General features: G+C 32.8%; 1 protein-coding gene and 1 long non-coding RNA gene across 6 annotated transcripts; one reads left to right on the forward strand and one right to left on the reverse strand.

The window, feature by feature from the left end:
* Nucleotides 1-562: 562 nt before the first annotated feature.
* On the forward strand, nucleotides 563-4,490 carry LOC129285368 (disease resistance protein RUN1-like). 5 transcript variants are annotated; one of them, XR_008587174.1, is made up of 5 exons: nucleotides 563-1,347; nucleotides 2,581-3,026; nucleotides 3,151-3,426; nucleotides 3,516-4,366; nucleotides 4,462-4,490. XR_008587174.1 is itself a non-coding variant. In XM_054921027.1 (5 exons), the coding sequence occupies exons 1-5, from the start codon at nucleotides 1,101-1,103 to the stop codon at nucleotides 4,278-4,280; spliced, it is 1,638 nt and encodes a 545-aa protein (XP_054777002.1). In that variant the 5' UTR covers nucleotides 563-1,100; the 3' UTR covers nucleotides 4,281-4,460. The 5 variants fall into 5 exon arrangements, 4 of the variants coding, with proteins under 4 accessions (XP_054777002.1, XP_054777001.1, XP_054776999.1 ...); XM_054921027.1 differs by lacking the exon at nucleotides 4,462-4,490 and having other exon boundaries at nucleotides 563-1,116; nucleotides 1,213-1,347; nucleotides 3,516-4,460; XM_054921026.1 differs by lacking the exon at nucleotides 4,462-4,490 and having other exon boundaries at nucleotides 563-1,054; nucleotides 1,213-1,347; nucleotides 3,516-4,460.
* Nucleotides 4,491-20,213: 15,723 nt separating this feature from the next.
* LOC129287314 (uncharacterized) lies at nucleotides 20,214-24,998 on the reverse strand. Its single transcript, XR_008587639.1, has 4 exons — nucleotides 24,919-24,998; nucleotides 24,270-24,807; nucleotides 22,096-22,253; nucleotides 20,214-20,510 (listed from the first exon to the last, which is right to left on the reverse strand). It is a non-coding gene; the product is annotated as an uncharacterized LOC129287314 (long non-coding RNA).
* Between the last annotated feature and the right edge of the window lie 206 nt (nucleotides 24,999-25,204).

The following is a 25,204-nucleotide window of genomic DNA, read 5'->3' on the forward strand; positions in this document are numbered from 1 at the left end:
CAATCAAAATACCTTAATATAAATTTAATATTTTATTTTGTTTTACTAAATTTTTGGGCTATTACATTAAATTTCTGAGTTATTACATATATGTTCCATATTTACTATCAAATGTTCACTAATTCATAAATATAGGTTCACATATTCACAATAACAGCTTTGCATATTTGCTAATTGTGAATCTAAACTTGTGTGTGAATATATGAATATGTGAACCTATACTAGGGAATATATGAACGCGTTGTAGTGAATTTATAATCCTTTACTTATAAATACGCGAATGTCTGGTAGTAAATATACGGACACCTTAAGAGAATCCTTGGATTTGGACAATCATTTCAAAATTGAAAGGGCATGCGGAATAACTATTTTGGTTCCGAGGGCTCTAAGTGCAATTCTGCCTTTAATTATTTCCCCATCTAACCTCATGACAGCAGATGCGGCTTTGTTTGGTAGAACTAGAAACATTAATAAATCTCTCTCTCTCTCTGCCTACCAACACACTTTCAAATATTATATATAATATATATAGCTTTTGAATGTAGCAGTTCTTTGACTTTAGATCATAGCATTGTGCTCTATCTACCTACTGACTTACACATATTATAATATGTATAGCTTTTGATTGTAGCAGTTCTTTGACTTTAGATCATAGCATTGTGCTTGAGATCAGGAAGTAATAAGATCCGTGCAACTATAGCAGTACAGCTAGTAGTATCGATCATTCATTGTAGAGTAGTATCATCTGAGTTTCTTCATTTTCGTTGCCTGGTACTGATTTGATTTTGTTATCGCAGATTACAGTTTTGACACAGCCAAGAGATTACAACCCTGCAATGGAATACAGGCTCATAGGAGAATCTTCCTCAAGCTCTTCCTCTTTCAATCCAACTCCAAATTGGAAATATGACGTTTTCTTGAGTTTTGCAGGAAAAGATACTCGCTTAAATTTTACAGATCACTTGCACGCTGCTTTATGTAGAAGTGGCATCAGAGTTTTTATCGATGACAAAGGATAGAGAGAGGGGAAGTTATATCACATCAACTTTGTCAGGCAATTGAAGATTCTTTCTCGGCCATAGTTGTTCTTTCTCAGAATTATGCAAATTCTACCTGGTGTTTGGATGAACTTCATGAGATTATTAAATGTAAAAACAGTCTGGGCCGACAAGTATTTCCCATTTTTTATAGTGTTGATCCATCTGATGTCAGATATCAAAAGGCAAGTTATGGTAAAGCTTCAGCCAAACATGAAGAGAGATTCAAAGAAAGCGAAGACAACGTTCAGAGATGGAGAGATGCTTTGTTGCAAGTTAGCAACTTGTCAGGGTGGGATACCAGGGGCCGGTAAGATTTTTTCTTTCCATTTTTTTCTTTCCTGTTTTTGCCTTTTATTTTAAGAAAGATTTAATTTAATCATATTTCAAGATTTTTCAATTAGGTTTTTTTCCTTTTCCTTATAAATATACTCGCTTAAACTTTAAACTGTTTAGTTGGTCAAAAAAAAAAAAACTTTGAACTGCTTATAATATTTGCTTTTGTCTCTCTGCTTAGCCGTAATGCAGACAACAATAGAATAATAGCATGGTGGATTCGTTAGAAGGAGAAAATATAACCTATGATTTATGAATCATATCTAATATATTTAATATTAGCCAATGTTATTAAATTATGAATTAATTAGATAAACCGGGATAATTTTTTTAATAAACGAGGGATAATAAATATTCATTCAGATGTGCCCAAATCACATATAATTAAAAACTCTCAAAATTATTTATTCTTTATTTTATCTTCGTCATATTATTGCATTTAAATTTCTCTCATCTTTTGCTATAATATTACAATTATTTTTAAATCAAGTCATAGCAAATTAAAAAATAATAATTCATGCTTAAAATTTATTGGGATTTTTTTTCCTTTTTGTAAGCATGAAACAGAAGTTATAGAAAATGTTGTTGGAGAGATATGGATCAATTTACGCTCTAAGTTACCATCTTATAATGAGAATTTGGTTGGAATTAATTCAAGGATGGTCGATATGATATCACTCTTAGGAATTGGGTTGGATGATGTTCGATTTGTAGGAATATGGGGAATGGGCGGTATTGGTAAAACAACTCTTGCTAGAGTTGTTTATGAAAATATCTCTTGCCAATTTGAAATGAGTTGTTTTCTTGGTAATGTTAGGGAGCTTTGTGAAAGAGTTGACCTAGTTCATTTGCAAAGAGAGCTTCTTTATAACTAGCATAGTAATTAAAGACAAGAATGAAGGAATGACCATAATACGGAACCTTTTATGTAATAAAAAGGTTATTCTTGTCCTTGATGATGTAAATCATATCAGTCAATTATAGAATTTGGCTGAAAGTTCAAAATGGTATGGCACTGGAAGTAGGGTTATTATAACAACAAGAGATAAACACTTGCTTACATCGTCTGGAGTGTTTACAATATATAAGATTGAAACTCTGAAAGAAGATGAATCTCTTCAACTCTTCTCCAAGAAAGCATTGAGAAACAATAACCATTTAGAAGAGAATTATTTGGCGTTGTCTAAATCTGTGGTTAAATATACAGGAGGTCTTCCTTTGGCACTTCATGTTTTAGGTACTTTTTTGCGTGGAAGAAGTATGCCTGAGTGGAAAGATGCCTTAGACAAGCTAAAGAAAATTCCAGATGATAATATTCTTCAGATACTCAAAATCAGCTATGATGGATTAAATGATGAAGAAAAGACCATATTTTTGGATATTGCTTGCTTCTTCAGAGAACAGAGGAAAGAAGAAGTAATCCAAATTTTGAAAAATTGTGATCTTTTTCCAACAATTGAGATAAATATTTTGATGGAGAAAGCTTTACTAGTTGAAAAGAAGGATTCGTGTGGAGAGTGTATATTAGAAATGCATGATTTACTTCAAGAATTGGGAAGGAACATAGTTTTTCAAGAATCTCCTAGTAATGTTGGGAGACGAAGTAGGTTGTGGAAATTAGAGGACATTCATGAAATTTTGAAAAATAATACGGTGAGAAAGCTTTACTTCCTAAATATCTCATTGGGATTATAGTGTGTATAGTTAACATTTTAACTATGCTTTACTTTGTTATCCTTCTCATGTTATTTTTGTGGCAATTGACGTTTTTTATCAGGGATCTGAAGCAATGCAAGCAATTGTTATGCGCCCAAACCTACATGAATTAGAAGTAAATCCTAAATCCTTTTCTAAGATGACTAATCTTAAATTACTCATCTTACCGTGGGAGGTGAAACTTTCGTATGATCTCAAATGTTTTCCTCGTGCAATAAAAGTTGTTCAATGGTATTCATTTCCTTTAGAAGCTCTTCCACTTCAAATTCCATTGGATAAACTTGTCGATATTAACATGCATCGTAGCAAAATAAAGCAACTACGGAATGGCTTACTGGTAACATAGTTCACTCATTTTAAATTTATTTATGCTACATATAATAGGCGTTGTGAAGTTGCTCATTTTCTTATATTCTGTTTTATCAGTTTATGCAAAATTTGAAGTTCATTGATATGAGAGGTTCTGAAGATTTGGTTGAAACTCCGGATTTCTCAGGAGTCCCAAATTTAGAAAAATTGATTTTGGATGGATGCTCATCCTTGGTTGCCGTTCATCCTTCACTTGGAGAACTGAAAAAGGTTGTTGAAGTGAGTTTACGTTGGTGCACAAGTCTTGAAATCCTTCCAAGAAAATTGGAAATGAATTCTTTGATGAAGTTAAGTCTTTTCTTTTGCTGTAGAGTTTTTATGCTCCCCGAGTTTGTAGAAAATATGAAAAAATTATCATCCCTTAATTTAAGTCATACTGCTATAACCAATCTTCCTGAATCACTTGGATTCTTGATTGGTCTAAGAGATCTGAATTTGAGTGGATGCAATATTGCTGGTTGCTCAAAAGGATTTAAGCTGCCAAAAAATCTGAATGATCATGAGGCTTTGAGAGAACATGACATCTGTGAAGCTTGGAGTAACAAGAGGGAACTCAATGTGTCAACTTGGAGTAATTTACATCACATTTTTGAAGTTAATCTAACATCATTATCAGAGTTAGACTTGAGCTACTGTTGCATTAGTGATGACTCACTTCCAGATGATTTTGGCGGTTTACCATCATTAATTGCATTAGATTTGGGATATAATGATTTCGTTAATATGCCATCTGGTTGCTTCTCTAAACTTTTTCATCTGCACTATCTGTTTTTTTTAATTGCAAAAGGCTCAAGTCACTGCCAAATCTTCCACCACGGTTAATTCGAATAGATGCAATCGGTTGTAATTCATTAGAATCTTTATCAGATACACAACTATGGAATCTAGTTTCATCACTAGACCATGAGGTATGCTTGTGTAACTACTAACTATATTCATTTGTCTTCTTCTTCTTGGTGAAATAACCACATCCTTATATGATATAACTATTTTCTTGTTTTAGTGTCGATGGAGAACTAAATATGAAAATAACCACATCTTTATTTATTTCATTATTGATGTTCTACTGCTAGTTACTTGCTCCGCTCCAATTTAGATACTTTTAAGACAAATAATAAATACCGATAAAGCCATTAAATACACTTTACAATATTGTCTTTTCAAAACAAAAATATACATTTTTAAAAATACATTTTATTCAATATTCCATTTAAAGAGATACTCCCTTCACCCTATCACTTTTTGGGGAGATCTAATATTTTAAAATATAAGACACTTTGATAAAAATAAAGTTTTATTATTGATTTTTTTAATATAATCCTTTTTATATATATTTTTTCTCGTTAATATTCTTTCACAAATGAAGGACAATTTTAAAATTTCATATTTTTGTTTTGAAAAAATAAGGTTATAGAGTATATATAATAAGCTTTATTGTTAATTGTAATTTTGCCTAAAAGTATTTTATGAATTGGATTGGGGAGGGAATAGAATATAATGATAAGGATAATATTAAAAAAAACATCATTAATGAAATTTTGTTTTTGTTAAAAGTGTTTTACATTTTTTTGGACATCAAATCACCCCTTTTATAAATTAGAATGGAGGGAGTATTTGATATTGCCCCACCTCTCTAAAGCATGCCTCTTGTAATGCCTCAATCTCTCTCAATTATTTTTCTCTTGTTTTTATTGATTATTAAACTCTACATAAAATGAGAGACATCTTATCATGTTATAGCAATAAAATGGTTTAAATTTGTATTTTTTTAGGGGTTTTCAAAGAAAAATACCCTAAAATTATACAAAAATGTACCATTTCATTATTGTAAAATATATCATTTCATGTAGAATCTACTAATCAAAAGAATCAAGAAAAAACAATTGGAAACATGGCGCATTAGAAGAAGCATTTGAGGGCCTGGGCATGAGAGGTTTTAAGCCCGGTTTATTGGTATATATCAATATTAATAAATCAGTTTATTTAGCACTATTTATTTAATATATTTTATTAAAAATTATATTGTGCATAATGCATGAGTAAAGTTTCTTAGCAAGTTTTCACGAAAGTTTAATTAATGTTATTGTTGCAGTTAGAACACCTTCCTCAGAGAGATTTTATTGCAATTATTTCAGGAACTGAAATAGCATCATGGTTTCCAAACAAAGATGTTTCTCATTCAAATGATGATGATGGATTGGAAAATGTATTCATGAGAGTGGGCATCCCTCAACATTTTCAGGCAAGTGAATGGTTTGCAATAGCTCTATGCCTAAGAATAGCGAGTGCTTCGATCGACCTTATGAGTTGTGATATTTCTTGGAGCAATAAATCTCCTGAAGATGATAGCTATATATGCAAAGAGTGGGCACATCATATTGTCATTGACAATATTGAGAATTCTCATCTCTGCATAATGATATTGGAATTGAATAAGAAAACCTATCGACAACATCTAAGGAAGGTCGTGATTCTTATAGCCTTCACATCAAACTTAGCACTTGTGGGAAGCTTGGAATAAGGGCTTGGGGATGGTGTGTGTTTTGTCAAAAAGAGATGGAAATGTGGTGGCACAGAAACCAAATGAAAACAAGCAATTTTTTTCTTTCAAGTCTGAGCTCCTTACACAACTAAAGGGCCTTATTTATAGTTCTGGAATCATGAAAAACTAAAGCTTACAAATTAAAAGAGAGGTTATAGAAATTAAGGGGAGGTTATAAAGGCTTTATTGTGCTCTATTATGCGTCTCCTGTTTCTGCTCTTTCTGTTTCATCTCCATTATGCATCTTCCATTTCTGCTTTCTCTGTTTCATCCTCCTCAGGTTGGGCAGAACTCGCCCTCGAGTCAAATTCATCATCTTCATCAACGTACAGAGATAGATCAGCGACATTGAAGGTGGCAGATACACCGTAAGAACCAGGTAATTCCACCTTGTAAGCATTGTTGTTGATCTTTTGCACTATCTTGAACGGACCATCAGCTCTTAGGGACAGCTTAGCATTTAGTTGTTTAGGAAATCATTTCTTTCATAAATGTATCCAAACCAAATCGCCCACGTTAAAAGTTTGATACTTTCGATGCTTGTCACGTTAAGTCTTGTATCTCAAGTTTTGCTTTTGTATTTGGGCACGAACTTATTCATATAACTTCTTGATTTCCTTAGCCCTTTGGTCAGCATCAGAACTATCTTGCTGCTTATCAAGTGAAGGGGTCAAGTCTAGTAGACTAAGGGGACAAGTGCCATAAACAACTTCAAACGGACACTTCCCAGTTGCTTGGTTGACAGAGTTATTATAAGCAAACTCAACTTGAGCAAGAATGAGATCCCACTGCTTCAAATTCTTTCTCACAAAACTATGAAGAAGATTACCAAGAATCCTGTTTATTGCTTCAGTTTGGCCGTCTGTCTGGGGATGACTAGCGCTGCTAAACTGGAGCTTAGTTCCCATCTTCTTCCATAGTGTCCGCCAAAAGTGGTTGAGAAACTTCACATCATGGTCATAAGTGATAGTCTTGGGAATGCCATGAAGACGCACAATCTCCTTAAAGTATAAGTCTGCTACTTGAACAGCATCATTAATCTTCTGGTATGGAATGAAATGGGCCATTTTTTAGAAATGATCCATAACTACCATGACAGAATCTTTTTGCCTTTGAGTCCATGGTAAACCCAGAACAAAATCCATAGTTATATCTTCCCAAGGTGCTTCTGGAATTGGCAGAGGCATGTATAGTCCGGTATTCTGATCCTTGGATTTAGCCAAGTGATAAATTCTGCATCTTTGTATATGCCTGTTGACATCCCATTCAAGTCGAGGCCAGTAAAAGTTCTCCTTCATCAGGTCAACTGTTTTATCCCGTCCAAAATGTCCTATTAATCCACCATCATGTGCTTCCCAAATTATGGCTTCTCTCAAGGAACCTTGTGGAATACAGAGGGTTTTACCTCAAAATAAAAACCCATCGTGTCTGTAGAACTGGTGGAAAGGTTGATTTACAGTTGCTTCCCACACTCCTCAAAAATCAGGATCATTCTGATACAACTCTTTGACAAGGTCAAATCCAACAACCTTGGTTTATAGTATTATAAGTAGCACATGGCGATGACTAAGGGCATCAGCTATGGAGTTTAGAGTTCCAGCCTTATGTTTGATAAGGAATGGATAAGACTGCAAGAGTTCACTCCAACGAGCATGTCTGTGACTGATCTTCTACTGGGAATTTAAATACTTGAGAGCCTTATAATTAGAAAAAAGTATGAACTCTTTATTCAGGAGATAATGACTCTAATGTTGGAGAGCTTGAACAATGGCATAGAATTCCTTATCATAGGTAGAATATCTAAGCTTTGCATCATTAAGCTTCTCATTAAAAAAGGCAATGGGATGGCCCTCCTGGCTTAAGACAGCACTAATGCCGGTGTTAGAAGTATCACAACTAACTTCAAACACTTGGTCAAAGTTAGGAAGAGCTGGGACTGGAGCTTCAGTCAACTTTTTCTTAAGCTCCTCAAAGCTTTTCTAAGCTTGCTCTGTCCACTAAAACTTCTCTCCTTTGGTGCAATCTGTAAGTGGTGCAGCAATTGAACTAAAATTATGGATGAACCTCCTATAGAAAGAAGCTAATGCGTGAAAGCTTCAAACCTCCTGGATCGATTTTTGAATTGGCCAGCTGTCAATGGCTGTAACTTTGCTTGGATCAACGTGAACACCCTCTGCGGTAATAATATAACCCAAGAACACAACTTCGCTGGTAAGGAAGGTACACTTCTTGATATTTGCATAAAGCTTCTGTTCACACGAGGCTTGCAAAACTTGCTGCAAGTGATCTAAATGCTCCTCTTGATTCTTACTGTAAATAAGAATATCGTCAAAGTACACAACAACAAATTTACCAATGAAGAGTCTCAATACCTAATTCATCAGGCGCATAAATGTGCTAGGGGCATTTGTTAACCCAAAAGGCATCACATTCCACTCATATAAGCCATCTTTAGTCTTGAAAGCGGTCTTCCACTCATCTCCTGGCCAAATTCTAATTTGATGGTACCCACTACGAAGGTCAATTTTAGAGAAAGTAATGGCACCATGCAACTGGTCCAGCATATCATCAAGCCGAGGTATCAAAAACCGATACTTAATAGTGATCTTATTGACAGCTCGACAGTCAATGCACATTCTCCAACTTCCATCCTTCTTAGGTACTAGAAGAACAGGTACAGCACAAGGCTGACACTTTCTTGAACTAACCCTTTCTTCAACAACTCTTCAACTTGCCGTTGGACTTCAGCATGTTCCTAGGGACTCATCCTGTAAGCAGGCTTATTAGGAATGACTGCTCCTAGAACGAAGTCAATGGTATGCTGTATGTCTCGCATTAGAGGCAACCCTGGTGGTATCTCATTAGATATTACATCTGGAAATTCTGACAATAGCGGAATGACTCCAGGTGGATTGGTCATCTCGTCGTTCACCTCAAGCACCAGAATAAAGCTCATCATTTGGGCTTCAGATTTCGACACCTTGAATTCCTCCTTAGTCAATAAAGACACTAACGACTTAGAGACACTAGATTCCCTTGAAGATTGGCTAATCTCACTAGGTGATAGAGGCGCTAGTGTGAACTTGACACCATCTTTCATAAAAGAATAAGTGTTTGCTTGCCCGTTGTGCATAGCATGTCGGTCATATTGCCATGGCCTTCCCAAGAGAAGGTGGCATGCATCCGTGAGAACATCGCATGAAACTTCATCACAATATCAATTCCTAATAGAAAAGGTCACAAGGCATTGTTTAGAAACTTTTACCTCATTTCCTTTGTTGAGCCAGTGAAGCTTGTAAGGTTGCGGATGATCTTGTGTTGGCAACTTCAATTTCTCCACCATGTAGTCAGATACTACATTTTCACAACTTCCACTGTCAATAATGACATTACAAACTTTTCCTTGGGCCGTGAAACGAGTGTGAAAAATGTTGCGTTGTAGCCAAGGTTCTTCTTTAACTACTGTTGTATGCAGACTTCGTCTAAGCACCAATGCTTCTCCTTTATCAGCAGGTGTGACCTCCTCATCATATACGGGATCAGTGCCGTAGAACTCAACATCCTCCTCATCTTCTTCAAGCACTTCATACCCTGATCCTTCTCGAATGGTGACAACCCTTTGAGTAGGACAGTCCGCAGTAATGTAGCCAAATCCTTGACATTTAAAGCATTTGATTGCTTTAAAACCAGATTCCTTAGTAGTATTGGATGGTGGTTTGCACATAGCAGTAGGTTGTGGCTTGCTTGAGGAGTTGGTCTGCTAAAATTTTGCCTTACGGTCTTCTGGATAACCCCTAAGGATGAAGGTTGGAAAGTGGATCTCTTGGGCATCTACTTCTCAACACACATGGCTAGACAGATGACATCATCCAAGGTCTAATATTGTTGAAGCTGGACTGGATGACTAATATTTGTGTTTAAGCCTGCAAGGTACCGGGCTATTATTTGCTCCTCGTTCTCCTGAATATCACACTTCATCATGAGTTATTCAAACTCTCTAGTATATTCTTCTACAGATAAAGATCTCTGTCAAAGATTTTGTAACTAGATAAAATTATCCTGGTGGTAATGATCTAGCAAAAATTTCCTGGTGAGCTGGCGTTTCATTTTCTCCCAGGTCTTAATCTTGTGCTTTCCCTCACGTTCCCTCTTCCATCTGAGGTTTTCCCACCAAATAGAAGCATGTTTCTTGAGTTTGAGGGCAACAATTTTGACTTTCTGCACATCTGAGATCTCCTTGTATTTAAATACTCGTTCAACAGTTTGTAGCCAATCTACAAACTCATCTGGCTGGAGTCTTCCCTCGAATTCAAGAATGTCTACCTTGATATCATTAGGGCGAAATTGTTGTTGTCGTGGATGGCGGCGGTTGTGAGTGGATGATGAACTGCTGCTTCCCGAATCTCCCTTTAAGTTTTCTCTGTTATTGTTTAATAGAGTTCACTGCAATTCCATATTGGCTTCCAACTCTCGTATCCTACGTCTCATCTCTTCCATCTCAACCTCGTGCACATGTCTACGTCTTAGAGGCATTTTGGATAGGTGTCAAGACTAGGGATATAGGAAAGATTGGGGTACGGATGAAAACGTTGAAAAGATATAGGGATAAAATGGGATTTTTGGAAAGGCTAGGGAAAAAATGGGAATTTTAAAAAAATGAGGGGGTCAAACTGCAATTTATGAAAAATATAGGGGTCAAAATGGAATTCAGGTAAAATAAAGGGGCAAAAGTGTAATTTTAAGAAAGATCAGGGGTACAAAATGTAATTTTCTAAAAGATTAGGGGTAAAAATGGAATTTAGGAAAATATTGGGGTCAATATGGAATTACTGAAAGATTTAGGGCAAAAATGTAATTTTTGGAAATTTTAGCTGACTGGGTTTAGTGACACGGCAGAAAAGTGACATATGGCAGAGAACGATTGGATGACCTGCGTTTGACCGGTCAGAGAGATGACATGGCAGATGACGTCATTGTCGTCTACCTTGGAATGGCGTGTGCGGTGCGTGTGAATATAGCGTCACTGTGTGTTGTTCTGGCGAGGCGCGTGATGAATTTTTCGGCGATGGGGAACCTTCTGTTCCACGTTTTCGGACCTCCTGAGCGCGATGGTGATGTTAGTTTTTTGAGAAAAGGCCTGGATTGCAAAACGAGAAGACATCAGGGACTCCTCACTGAATCTCTCTCCTCTCCGGCGTACTTTCTCAACTGTAACTCACTCTCTCGCTCTCTGAACCTGGCTTTGATGCCAAAATGGCACAGAAACTGAATGAAAACAAGCAATTTTATTCTTTCAAGTTTGAGCTCCTTACACAATCAAAGGGCACTATTTATAGTTCTGGAATCGTGAAAAACTGAAGCTTACAAATTAAAAGGGAGGTTATAGAAATTAAGGGGAGGTTACAAAGGGTTTATTGTGCTCCATTATGCGTCTCCCGTTTCTGCTCTCTCCGTTTCAAGTGGTGCATTAACATCAATGATTTCAACAACTTAATGTTATTATCAAACGAAGAAGAGGAGGTTGGCATGTCTGATCATGAGGTTTGGCTTCCTCTCTCCGCACTGCATAGAACAATAAAAGGCTTGCCTAAGAAGTAATAACAGCAATGATCACTTATCTCTCTCTTATTAGTTGTCGAATTTGTTTAGTCAAGTCCTATGTTATCATTTTCTAACTTGTAATTTTATATATGACTTGGCCTGTGGAAGCCTGTACTTGGGATAAAATGTGAGTATCTGCAAGTTCAAATCAATCGGATCGGCTACCTTAATATGAGATATAAAGACTAGCGTGTATACCACACTATTTATAAAGCTGCAATAGAGCCAAGCAAGCCAAACGAAAGAGAGACGTTTTCATTATGTTTCTACTGTTAACAAACTTATAGGAAGAATTACAACTAAGTGGCATATAAGGAAATTAAGAGAGAATTATATTAAAGTCCCATACAAAAAAATTAATTACTACAAAATTTATTGACAATTAAATTAAACTGCATTGACAACTTCAATAGATTATAAAAGGAATTTAAAAATTATAGAAAATGACCAACAAAATTTTATTAACCTTTTTTTGTATTTAAGGTTTATAATGAATCAGCGTACATTGTAACCAGGCTATTTTCATGAATAGATACTTCGGAATTTCTGTTGATCACTATAGCATATTTTGCTATGTAAAGCACTATACAAACACGCCCCTCTTCGTTAGTTGCTATCATCAGCATCTAATTTCTATACATATATTATATATTTATTAAAAGCGAGGCAAACTGCAGATGCTAAAACAAAGTATTGAAAGGAAAAAAAAAACAGCCTTTTAAACATACTTCTGTGCAAAAATAGGTGTAGGCTTATGTTGAAAATAAAATACTAATTATTAAAATAAAAATTACTTTTATTAATAACTAATTTGATTTTGAATTATTTTGGTGATGTTAATTTTAATATAATTTTTGTCTTGAAACATGATATGTTTTGATATGAGGATATTATAGTCATTGTGATATTTACTCATTTTCTCTCTTCCTGTTTTATTTCTATTCATCTAAATATGATGAGTGATAATATTTTCTTTCAGTTTTCTCTTTTTTCCATTTTCTTTCTTGTCAACTTTTCTTTTTTTTTCTTTTTTTCTTTTTTTGCCAAACAAAGGGTAGGGTCAGGTGAGAGGAGACAAAAGTGGATTCCAATTTCACTATGGATTTCAAATCCTACATCAACGTGCTTTGCTTTAAGATTCCTCTTGAACCACCGATTATCAGACCATGAATTCAAAGTTTTCGTACTTGTGAATTATTACATCCAGGCTTCCTTTACTTCTTCCTATTTTCTCTGCGCACAAGTATGGAATTAGAAGGGGAATTTTTCTTCATGAACCCCTAGTCTTTTTTTTTTTTTTCACCTCCTTGATTAGCTACAAATATTCTTTCATTGGAATTAATTACATTGTTGGGTACTAAATGTGAATAAACGTTGGTTCGGCAAGTTGTGAAGGGGCTAACTCTTTTCACTAGATTCAATAACTTTTACAGGTCACTCCTTGTCTTTTTATTACAGAGTATAGAATTAGAAGAAATTGAGCAGAAAGAAAATTAGGAGGGCCAAAACTACTTTCGACATATTCTATTTATCTTTTCTAATTATCTAGTGATAAAAGATCATTTTGAAGTTCAAGAATATTCCTTTTTATTTACTCCAATTGAGATATATTTTCCCCTTCAAATGTTGGAATCGACAAAAACAACTGTAAGAGAAGGCAAAAAAAACAAAAGGCACTTCCATTTCTTCCTGCAGTTCATTTTGCTAAATCCAAAATTCTATAAAGATGTAGGCTTTGCTTCATTGAAGAAAGAAATCTATCAACAATTGAACACAGATAGACATTTGTTGTCCCAACAATAGATCATTTGATGTGAGCAAATATACATAGTATAATATAATGGTGCTGTTTTTATAATATTGCTATGTGTGTCAACCACATCCTTTGAATTTATTCTACTTCATTCATATAGCTGAAAACATAATGCTGCGTGTGTGTATGTGTTTGTACAGATCACCTGGGAATGGTTTTCAACAATTTAAAGAAAAGTAAGTAGTTGCAATGGTTGATATGAAAGTAGAAGGGGATAAATAGGATACATGGTCCCTCAGTTCTAAAATAATTGTGACTTTGGAGTTTTGCATTGATTTAGAAGGTTAATGAATAGGTTAACATTTTATCGAAACACAATGGTATTTTACTTAAATACCCTTATTCATTATTATAAACACTTTTTCATGGTTAACAATATAACCATTTTTTATTTACTAGATGGTAAAATCACCAATGCAATAATGTTTTTTTTTTTTTTTGAAAACTAAAATGACAACCATTTCAGAAGGGAAGGAGTAACAAGATGATGAGTCATTCTTACATATTATTGTCTTTTCAGTTAGTTGTTTTCCCAACTCTTGAGATAGCTCTTGAGTTGAAAAAATGGGCCAACCTAGGCCTAAAGGGTTGGGCTTAAAATGCCCGTTTTTCTTTTGAGGTACCAAATTGTAGGGCTCGACCCTTGAGATAACAAGCTTAGGGCTGGCCTTGCGAGTTTCAAGCCCTATTATCTTTTTTTCTTTTTTTATTAAGTTTTTTATCAAATTAAATAGTAATACTCCATTTCATTATACAACTCAAAAATCTCATACCAATATATAAATCAAGAGCACAACCACATCAATAAATAAAATGATAGCAATCAAAATAAAACAACTAAATAAACCATAAACACAAATAAAGTGATAGCATCAAAATGATCAAATAAGATGAACTATAGATACAAGTTTGACTAAGAGCAAAACTGAGAATAAGGAAAGAACAAGGAAAAATAAATCAGACTATAGTTCTATTCGAGCAAGATGAGGGCTTGAGAGATGCTATCGTTTAAGTCTTTAAACTTGGTAAAGCACTGTCACAGACGAAAGAGCACAATGAAGCATGGCACTGTTAGGATTTGGGAGATACTATCAATAAAGAGGAATAATGAGAGACGAGCACAACTCATATGAACAAGAGATAAATTGTAGAAGGGCAAAATTGGTGAAATGTAGTTTGAAGAGTTAAGTTAAGAGATTTAGAGTTAGTTGTTATTTTTTTTTTAATATTTTTTCTTCCTTGCAGATATGGGCTAACATGTACAAATAGAGTATGCTTAAACTTTTTTTCAAGTCTAAGTGTCTATCAAAAGTCAATCATTTGAATAAAAAAAATTGAATGGGCTAGCCCTCAACCTTTTAGGGTTAGCCCGTTTATTTTTGAGCTTATTAGCACTAGCCCGTTTAAGTCCGAATTACATTTGAAAGGTTCTAATTGCAAGCCCGACCCTCCATTTAAATGGATTTAAATGGGCTAGCCCGACAGGCTGAGCCCATATTTTTGGCTTTAGCAAAACTGAAGCTCATGCAAAAAACCAGAGCTTATGTGTTGCAGAGGTCATGCACAGTGAAAGAGATGAAGAGAGAGAGAAACAAAAATTATTTAATGCCAACTAAACCCACCCTTACCACCAATTGAGAAGCCAATTTGCCCAATTTCAATTCCAACATAGTTTTTTCTCAGAAGTTATTCAAATATATATTTATATATATATATATACACAAACAAAATTAACTTTAGCATCCATTCCCCAATTGAGGGTTGGGCCACCCAAGCCTTAGTTGGAGAGAGGAACAATGAAAAGAAGAGAGGAGAGCATTTTGGTCCACTCAAAAATTGTTTTATTCTATGAAACTTGATCGATCTTCAAAAATTTTCCACGCCTTTAATGCTAAAAGTATCTCAATATCTCATTAATTAATATGAGTAATTATCGTTGGGCATTCCTTGAAGAATCAATAACTGAGGGCTCATCAAGGTGTTTAGAAAATTAATGCTACTTATTGTAATTGAAGATGGAGGGAATACATTTACTTGGGGGAAAGTGGAAAAAGACGAAATACTTTCTCTCGGACATTAAACTGTTTCTTCACAGATGAGCCTATATTCACTTGTAACATATATTTGATAAGGGAGGGATAATATTCTATAATGGGTTAAAGAGTAAATAGGATTCTGAACTATTGCTTTAAAATTACCTTAGACCTTAAACTTTTAAAATGTGCAAAATAAATTTTAAATTTTTAAATTTATAACAAAATAAACCCTAACCATTAAAATTTTTAACACCGTTACTGTCCACACAGATACTATAACAGTCAGGGTTAAATTCATAGGAAAATAAACTATGAATGATACTTGCATGAATAGTAACGGTGTTAAAAAGTTAATAGTTAGGATTTATTTTGTTATGAATTTTTTATTTTACATATTTTAAAAATTTAGAGTTCAGAGTGATTTTCGAGCAATAGTTTGGGATCTTATTTGCTCATTAACCCTTCTATAATTTTAGCAGGTGATTTTCGTAATATAGGATGATGCATTAAGAAATAAAATTCCATTTAATTGTGTTTTATGTATAAATTATATTGATTATTCAATGATGCATTTGTGGGTTCATGTTTGGTAGAAGACTAACTTTCTAAGAATTGATCTATCTCTCTGATTTGATGAATTAATAAAATAATTTTAAAAACTTATCCTAAAAAACTTGCGCTTCTGCAAAACTCTTGAAATCCCATCAAGAAAAATAGACATGCATGTATTATTTGACAAAGACGGATCTGAGTGATTTACAATAGCGAATGTTTAGAGTTTTTTCTTTCTTTTTCTTTTTTTAAACTCAGTTTATGTAGTGAATTTTTGTCAATTGCATGAAGGTTGTTACTCCCAAAAATTTTGATAATTTGCTTATAATTTGTGTGATGGAAAAACATGTTTATAAAGTTTATTTTCATGACAAGATGGTGAAGAGGAATACTTCAGAAAACAACACTAGGCCTTTGAGCACAAAGCAGCATTATGAGAACTAGACTGATCATTGAATCGGTTGAGGCACTAGTTGACGATTCAATCATATAGGGGTTTAGACTAGATATAATTAAATTAATATATTTAAATATTATAGATAAATATAAATTTTTTATTTGGAGTTTCAAAATCATCGTTGATGCTTTTGAGATGGTGATCACATATTTCTTAAAACAAACAAGAACTAAATTTGTTTGAAAAGATATGTAAATAAATATTAGTCCAAAAAATCAATTAAAAAAGAGATCAAAGAGTTGCATGCTTGTTTGAGGTTGGTGAATAAGTACTTTTTATAGGAAAATTATAACCAAATTGAAATGATATCATATGAAAAAAATTATAAATAAATAGCTGGAAGAATGGAGATAAAACAGAAGTTCATACATACTTGAAAAAAATAAGTCTGAGGAACTAAAAAAAAATGAACAAAGACAAGGAGGGGAAAAAAGAAAACAGACTTGTTGGGAGGATTGGCTAAGCTGCATATGTTGTTGAGGGAAATAGTCCCACATTGCTCAAGTGATGAAGAGTGAGGCATGCTCGTATTTATATAATGGAAAGGAGTGATAACACTTAAAAAATTGCTTTTCTTCGACAACTTGCAATCTTGCATGAGCAATGGACCTGAGGCATAGTTTTTTATTTTTATTTTTTAAATCTGGCCACGTACCATTCTTTTCTTGAGTCAGGTGTGTTTTTTCTAACTGGTCCGATTTAAAATTACGGTCTAGTTCATTGGTTATTGACCGATTCACTAGTCTGAGACTGGTTCTTGTTTGGTTTGGTTTTTTGTTTGTTTCGGATCGAACTAACTGCTGATTCAACTAGCCAATCTGGTCTGGTTTTCATAACAACGATGCAAAGTTAGAAAACAATGGCTAGCAAAGAAAGCTACCGATAGGGCCTATTTTACTTTTATAAGCATGGTGAGGCATCTTATTGCATTCCAACGTGAAAGAAAGATTAAACAAAAATAAGAGTCAAAAGGAATGTTTTGAAAGAAGGAGATTGATGAAAAAAATAGGGAAAACTGCATGCGAGTCGTAAATATGAAATTGATTTTTTTCAAAAAAAAAAGAGTAAAATAAAGAGCAGTGAAAATTTTAATTTTAATATTTTTTCTCATTTAAATTTAATTATAATATAGTTTCTCCTTTAATATATGTATTTACTTTGGAATTGATAAAAATGATAGAGGAGGGAAGGAAAATGTGCGCGCGCGCGCGTAGGTTGTCCCTAGAGCGAACCATGGGTGTATTCTATGAAGGAACATTTACTTGATATCTTCAATAATGGATGTATTCGCTCTACAAATCACCTGTAAATTGTCCCAATAATATGAAATTAAAACTCATTAAATGAATGTTTTTGAAGGTCTGAGTGAAAGTAGAACATGATAAAAAAATAAAAAAATAAAAAAAGAAGAGTTTTGGTGGCAACATGTTGCCGCTAAAGGACTTTTCACCATCAAAAGTTATTTTTTAAAAAATAAAAATAAAAAAGCCATCTCATGCCATGTCAAGTGACATCTTGTGTCACATTAGCTATCATGTGTGCACTTTCTCATGCCACGGCACGTGCCACGCCACCACCACGTGTCACATCACAGATTTATTATAAAATATGTCCAAGCCAAAATTTGAGCCATTTTCCTACACCTCTCAAACCTTAAGTCCTCCTTTTTTGTCAGTTGAGTGAAAATGTACCTACAATTATTATATACAAAATTAAATATATAATATTTAACTACATACACATATATCAAATAATATATTATTGAAAATATTTACATATATATTATATTATATTTTTATTTATTAATATGTTAAAATAATTTCTGAGTGTATATATATTATATTTTTAATAAAATATTATTTTTGTTAGGAAAATGAACTTAAAATAAAATATTTTTAAATATTAAATAATTTTATTATAAAATTTTTACCAATTTTTAAATATTATTTTTATTTTTAAATAAAAATAATTACATATATAATTTATTTATAAGTATGTATTAAATCAGTTTACGTTAAATATTTTTTACTTTTTTCCATATTTTCTCAAAAATTAATAAATAAATTATTAAACTTTTATCTTCTCCCAAGTTAAATGCTTCCCCTTCTTTTATTAAAAATAATTTTTATTTATAATTTTTCAATTATTTTAAAAAAATTAATAAAAAATTTATTTTAATCATATAAATCTTGTTAATAGTCATTTTGAACAATTATTATTTATTATTTTTGAGATAGAAAATGGGTGGACATGCAATGAACTAAAGTAGATACTAAATAAAAAACTCCAAATAAAAAATCAAAGTGAATATTTCATAATCAAAATAGAAAAAAAATCTTATCTTGACTCAATCTAAATTAGTTTAAACTTCCATTAAAGTCTCTCTAATAAAGTCAATCTAAAGATAATAAGAAATACTTTTCAATAACTATACAATTTAAAATAAATAAACTTTAATAAGTTCATACATAATTTTATCCATAATTCAAAAAGCTATCAAGTATTATCCATCTATTTTATTTGTTACTTATTTTAAATAACTATCAGATTTGGAGTGTAACACTTGCCCCGAGTGTTATCCAAAAATCACACAATTCAAATAAGCTAAGTGTGGTTAAGGAATTAATCCTAAAACCAACTTAGGAAATAAATCATTTAAATTACTAAGCAAATACACAATTACAAAGTAAACATTTAAAGCCTTTTAAAAAAAATTATAGATTCTACCTATAGCACACGGAAGTTAGGTGAAAGAATGGTAAAAAAATATATTGTCATGACAACATTAAATTGCTATCATGACAGCCCTCCCAAGTCAACTTCAAGGAGGCACCATTCTGTCTTCCAATCTCCGATTGAAGAAATTTTAAAATTCACACGTTACATTCAAAGGATACTATAAATGTACCAAATTTCAAAAAGATCCAATGGTCGGATTAAAAATTGGACATGTTATAAATTTGGTCACTTTTGCTGTCATGACATTTGACAGCACTTCCGAATCAACTTCCGGAGTGCACCATTTCATCATCTGACCTCCGATCGGAGTGATTCCAAAGCCTACATATCACTTTTAAAGAATACTATTAGCATACTGAATTTTGAAAAAATTCAATAGACGGATTGAATTTTGTGCAGGTTACAATATCACTACTGTAGTTGTCATGACAGCAATGAAATGCTGTCATGACAGCACCTCCAAACCAAATTCCGAAGTGCGCCATTTTTCATCCGATATCCGATTGACATGATTCTAAATCCCACATGAAGCTTATAAAAGGTTTTACTTGTAACCTAAATTTTAGAGAAATCCAACTGTCGGATTAAGATTTGGACACCCGGATGCAAAAGTGCAGCTTTTTGGTAAAAACCATTTTCAAAATTGTTCAAATCTCATCCTAATGGTCACAAACCTGTGAGAACACTTTGGACACGTCAAATAAGACTAAAAACACCTGATAGAACATTCAAATGATAGAAAACCCCCATACATCAAAATTTGACCACCCAGGTGCCATTTCCCAAAATGGACCCTAAACCTCCAAAATGCACAAATCATACAAGAGTGGTCATAAATCAATCTAAATACCATGTATTTATATAAATACATATGCTAAACATTTTCACTTGGCTCAGAGCTCCTTGTGGGGCCCACGCACCCACTCTCTCTATCCAAGGTGTATGTTTGCCCATAGCACACCATTTGCAATGCAACCACTTTGCAATTGCTTATAGAATCACATATATATATATATATCAAAACAAATATCTGCTTGTAATAGAAACTTGGTCTACTAAGTAAATCCATCAAAACCACACACCATAACCAAGTTTCCTAGTCACAAGTCTACAAACAGACAAAAATTCATACACAAGCACACAATCCACACATATTCACTCACACATACATAATCATATCCTACTGACACCCTAATTCTAAATACATTACAATCTATTTGCTTAAAAGAAAGGGTTGCAGTTCTTTACAAATCACAAGCAAACCCTTAGCTTTGCTTCTTTCCCCGTCCACCACTGGATCCTTTGCCTGGACCTAAAATATTAAAAAGAAAGGGGTGAGACAACCACAGTCTTAGTAACAGAGAAATCTACATTGATTATTACAAAGCAAGCCATAATCAAATAAACGAATAATAAATTCAATATAGTATATAATTTAGCCATTTAAAATGTATGAATGCATGACCTAGGCCAGTATGGCCTTTCATGACCAACAGAATGCCCCCTGGCACTCTTTAGCTCACAAGTAAACCTTATACCTACTTGTACCTCCACAGGTACAAAACATAATCTAAGGCATGATCTAATCCACCGAATCACCTATGCCCCTTCGACGTGAATCCTGAGCAATCAAAGCTAACTCCCTCCCAAAGCCAGCCCGACTTACTCTCCATGTGAGGGCTACCTTGGCTTAGGCACTCAACCTCACACTTCATATGTCAGATTTCCTCCCCTACTGAGAGGTGTCGAACACTCAATACACTAACCACTTTAGTGCACTGAGCCCATAATACGTAAGGCAACACTGAGTACTGACAGTGTGCCATAGAATGTCAAAAGTACACACCTTCTCATTGGTGAACTCCCACCAAGATCATGCCTTTTATTCGTGTCTACCTTTTTCGAGTATTAACCACTTCAACACTCTAAGGTAGTATAACATTTATAAATCTTCCTTAAACGGTTCCTTAGCCTATCTAAGGTACCTTACTTAGTTACACTTCCTTAAGTGCAACTTCTATTCCTTATGATTAAAATACATGTAAACAAATCTCGTTTCCATAAAAACATTGTTGTTAAACAATTAAAAAACATATTTGCACGATAATCAAAGTAGTACCCCATAACCCCTTATAAAGCACATTTAATCTTTTAAAACATATAATGCATGATAGCTAGTAATATTTATTCAAAAATAGTTAAAACAAAGTAATAAGAAATATAAATTCCCCTGTTACCTCAACCCTTTGGTACCAAAAGGGTTCATTTTGTACAAAATAGAATTTGGCTTATTCTTTACTTCTCAATAAGTTCTACCAACAATTTCCTACAACATATAAGTGATCCACATCACTTATCATGACAAATAGCATTAATGAAGACTATAACTCATACCACACAACTTGGATCAATGAGTCATAATCCACTCTAATAGTCCATATATTAAACCAACCATTCACATAGTATCACTTAACCACCAAAATCATTTATTAGCCATCATTAGGCTAATCTCCAATTTATATAATTTTTTATCAATTAAAAACCTTCACTTAGTGTCACCAACTTTTACCATTAGCCCTTATAATGAAAACCAAACTTTAATTTAAATTTTATTGGGCTCAAATAGCAAAATTATAACTAAATTAATAGGCTTAAACCATTGAAGAGCGAAAACCCAATTTCTCAGGGTTTATTTTGTGCCCAAAACACCTCTTTTCATCCAATTATCCACTCAAAATATTAGATCACTATATAGAAACTCAACACATGCTCCCTAGGATCCAAAGAAACAAAAGCTTACAAGAATAAAGCCTTTGGGATCAAAATTCAAAAATTTCCTCTTCCAAAAATTGAAAAAAATCAAGAGAAAGGGAAGAAAATTGAAGTAAAGAGTTTACCTATCGTGTAGCCGAGCTTGCAATGGTCGCAAAGACTCCTAAATCCAAACCTAACTCCCTCCCTTTCTCTTCTCTTCTTCCTCCCTCCCTTTCTCTTCTCTTCTTCCTTTCTCCCTCTCGTGCGTTTCCTTTCCTTTCCAATTCAGTTTCTACGTTTTCTGCGTCAGTTTTGGTCTTTAAATTACTGGTCAAAAAGTTTAGAGAAAATTACAAGAAAGGGCCTAACATTTTTTATTATTGCACAAAAGCCCAGGTCAACTTTGATAATTTTTCCCATAGTTAAAAATCAAATAAAACCAAACTTTTGCTTAGTAAAATTCAAACTCTGCACCTCTATCAAATTATTCTAAATTTTAATTAAATTATAAATATTTTATTTTATTTTATTTTTAAAATAAATCCGAATCTTAAAATTTTTAGGATGTTACAAGGAGCGTCTTATTTAAATAATCATGTGGCAATAAAAAGTAGAGCTCAGCAAATAGAGTAGACACCATGTGTATACTAAACCAAATATCAAGTGTACAATGTATCAAGTAATCTGCAATATCATTTTCATTTTACAACATCTATATAATTTTAACATTCTATTGTTGTTTATGTATATGTATGTAAGCAAGTAAGTATTTATGTATAACTTTAACATTCTAATGTTATTTATTTCTCATTTTATATAATACCTTTAGTGTCAACAAATTTTTCCACCAAAAGTAATTATGCAAATTAATTTTTATAAAAATATTTTTCAATTTTTAATTATTTTTATTTTTAATTATTTTTATGAAAATATTTTTAGCAGTGACAAACTGTGGCTGTAAAAAGTAATTAAATAAATTATTTTTAATTTTTAATTATTTTTTATGAAAATACTTTTGGCGACAATAGTTTGTCACCGTTAAAAAATAATTACATAAATTATTTTTAATTTTTTTTATAAAAATACTTTTGACAATGACAGTTTGTCACAGGTAAAATTAATTACATAAATTATTTTTAATTTTTTTAATTATTTTTTGTAAAAATACTTTTGGTTGTGAGAGTTTGTCACTGTCAAAAATAATTACTTAAATTATATTTTATGAAAATATTTCAAAGTGAGTTTTAGAGGCAATAATCAAATGTCATCGCTTAAAGGGATATTTGATGGCAATATTTAAAAGTTATTATTAAAAATTTATTTTTAGTGCTGACTTTTAATTGTCATTGCCAAAAGCTCATATTTCCAACTTTGTTGGCAAGCAAGCATGAATTGATCCATTTGCCCATTAAAATGAAAAATGTGATAATTTTCCAAAAACATCAACTTGTTCGCAATTCGTTTTATTCATGTATATACATTTATTTATTAAATTTTGCAAACTTTGTTTTTCTATATTCAATTTGTTATAATATATATTTAGTCTCCATTCAAATAATATAAAGGAGGATTTCATTGCGAGACCAAAGATGTGAATTAATTTCAAATTAGTCTCAAATAATTCTGAAATTATGCTACAGGTAGGGCCATAAAATTAGATTGAAATCATGTTTTGTATCGAAATGATTCAAATGCCCTTCAATTAATTTTTTTAACAACTAAAGTCTCAAACAATTAATATTACTATAATAACAATTAATTAATATTCAATTAATGATACAAAATAATATTGAATATGCATACTGTGTACTGTAACTAGTTCTTTTATTGAGTTAGCAAGTACTATTACAAAAATAACAAGTTGCTGTTTTAACAAGTGCATCTCATGTTGTAATAAGTCAATAAGATTGAATATGCCATATGTATTGTTAACAAATTCTTTTATTGAATTTACAAATAATATTATTAAAATAATAAGTCAATTTAAAGTTATAACAAGTCAAGTTAAAATTTTAACAAGTTCACTTCATGTTGTTATAAAATAATATTGGATATGCAAAATGTGTACTTTAACAAATTGTTTTATTGAGTTAGCAAATAATGTTATTAAAATAACAAATCAAGTTACAAAAAAAATTAATTGGAGGACATTTTAGTCATTTCCCTACGAAACATAATTTCAACCAAAATAGGAAGACTATAAAAATAATTAATCATAAACCATTTCAACCAAAATAGTAAAAAGGATTGGCAGAAATAATATAAATTAAAACTGAATAAATATGGAATGATTAATTCATTGTTAAAGAAAACTTACTTGCTCCATGTGTCCCAACCAGCCAACTTGCCAATTTCAAATAAAACATTTTTCCAATTTTGCACTTTCTCTGTATCTTTTCCAAATTTGTCTTCATGTTCAGCCAAGGCTTTTCCAAAACTGTTTTGTTGTTGTCTTGCATCGGCTGGATCAACATCATAGAAGATGGGAAAAACACGTCGACCCAATTTCTGTTTGGATTCCAGAATCTTCTAGAGTTCCTCCAAGCACCACGTAGAATTTGCATATTTTTCAGAGATAATAAGAACTGAACAAAGAGAATCTTCAATTGCTTGAAAGAGATCATCTTTTATAGCTCCCCCTCTCTCAAGATCTACATTGTCCCTAAAAGTGTTGATCCCACTTTTGATAAAAGCATCATCCAAGTGACCTGTAAACTTCAAGCGAGTGTCTTTTCCTGCAAAACTCAAGAAAACGTCATATTTCCATTCTGGAGTTGAATCAGATGTAGAAGAGTTTGTGGAAGATTCTCCTCCGACAGCATAGTGCATCTCTTGTTGCTGTGTTCGAATATTATCTGCACCAACAAAATCATATCAGTAATTGCCAAAGAAAATAAAAGACTAAACGGATACGATCACATCGATATACTCGTCATGCAAGGATCGATCGTAGAACAGAATCTTACTTTCTCCTCTACTCACTGCTATGATCAGATTTCACTGAAATACAAAAGCCAGAGAGAAATGGGAGACATAGATATATATACATATAGACCAGTAAGAACCTCAGGAATGAAGTCGGAGAAATTTTAATTGGAAAATAGCAACGAATGACTGCTAAAAAAAATTTATTTCAATACTAGTTGTTTTCAAAATACTAATAACAAAAAACTCAAATGAACTGTTATTAATTTATAATAAATTATTATTAAAGCTTGAATAAATACTTTTTGATAAAAGACTAACTTGAAT

Source organism: Prosopis cineraria, unplaced genomic scaffold (genome assembly GCF_029017545.1).
Source record: "Prosopis cineraria cultivar Desert tree isolate PC_DT_omini unplaced genomic scaffold, ASM2901754v1 PC11, whole genome shotgun sequence".
NCBI lineage: Eukaryota > Viridiplantae > Streptophyta > Magnoliopsida > Fabales > Fabaceae > Prosopis > Prosopis cineraria.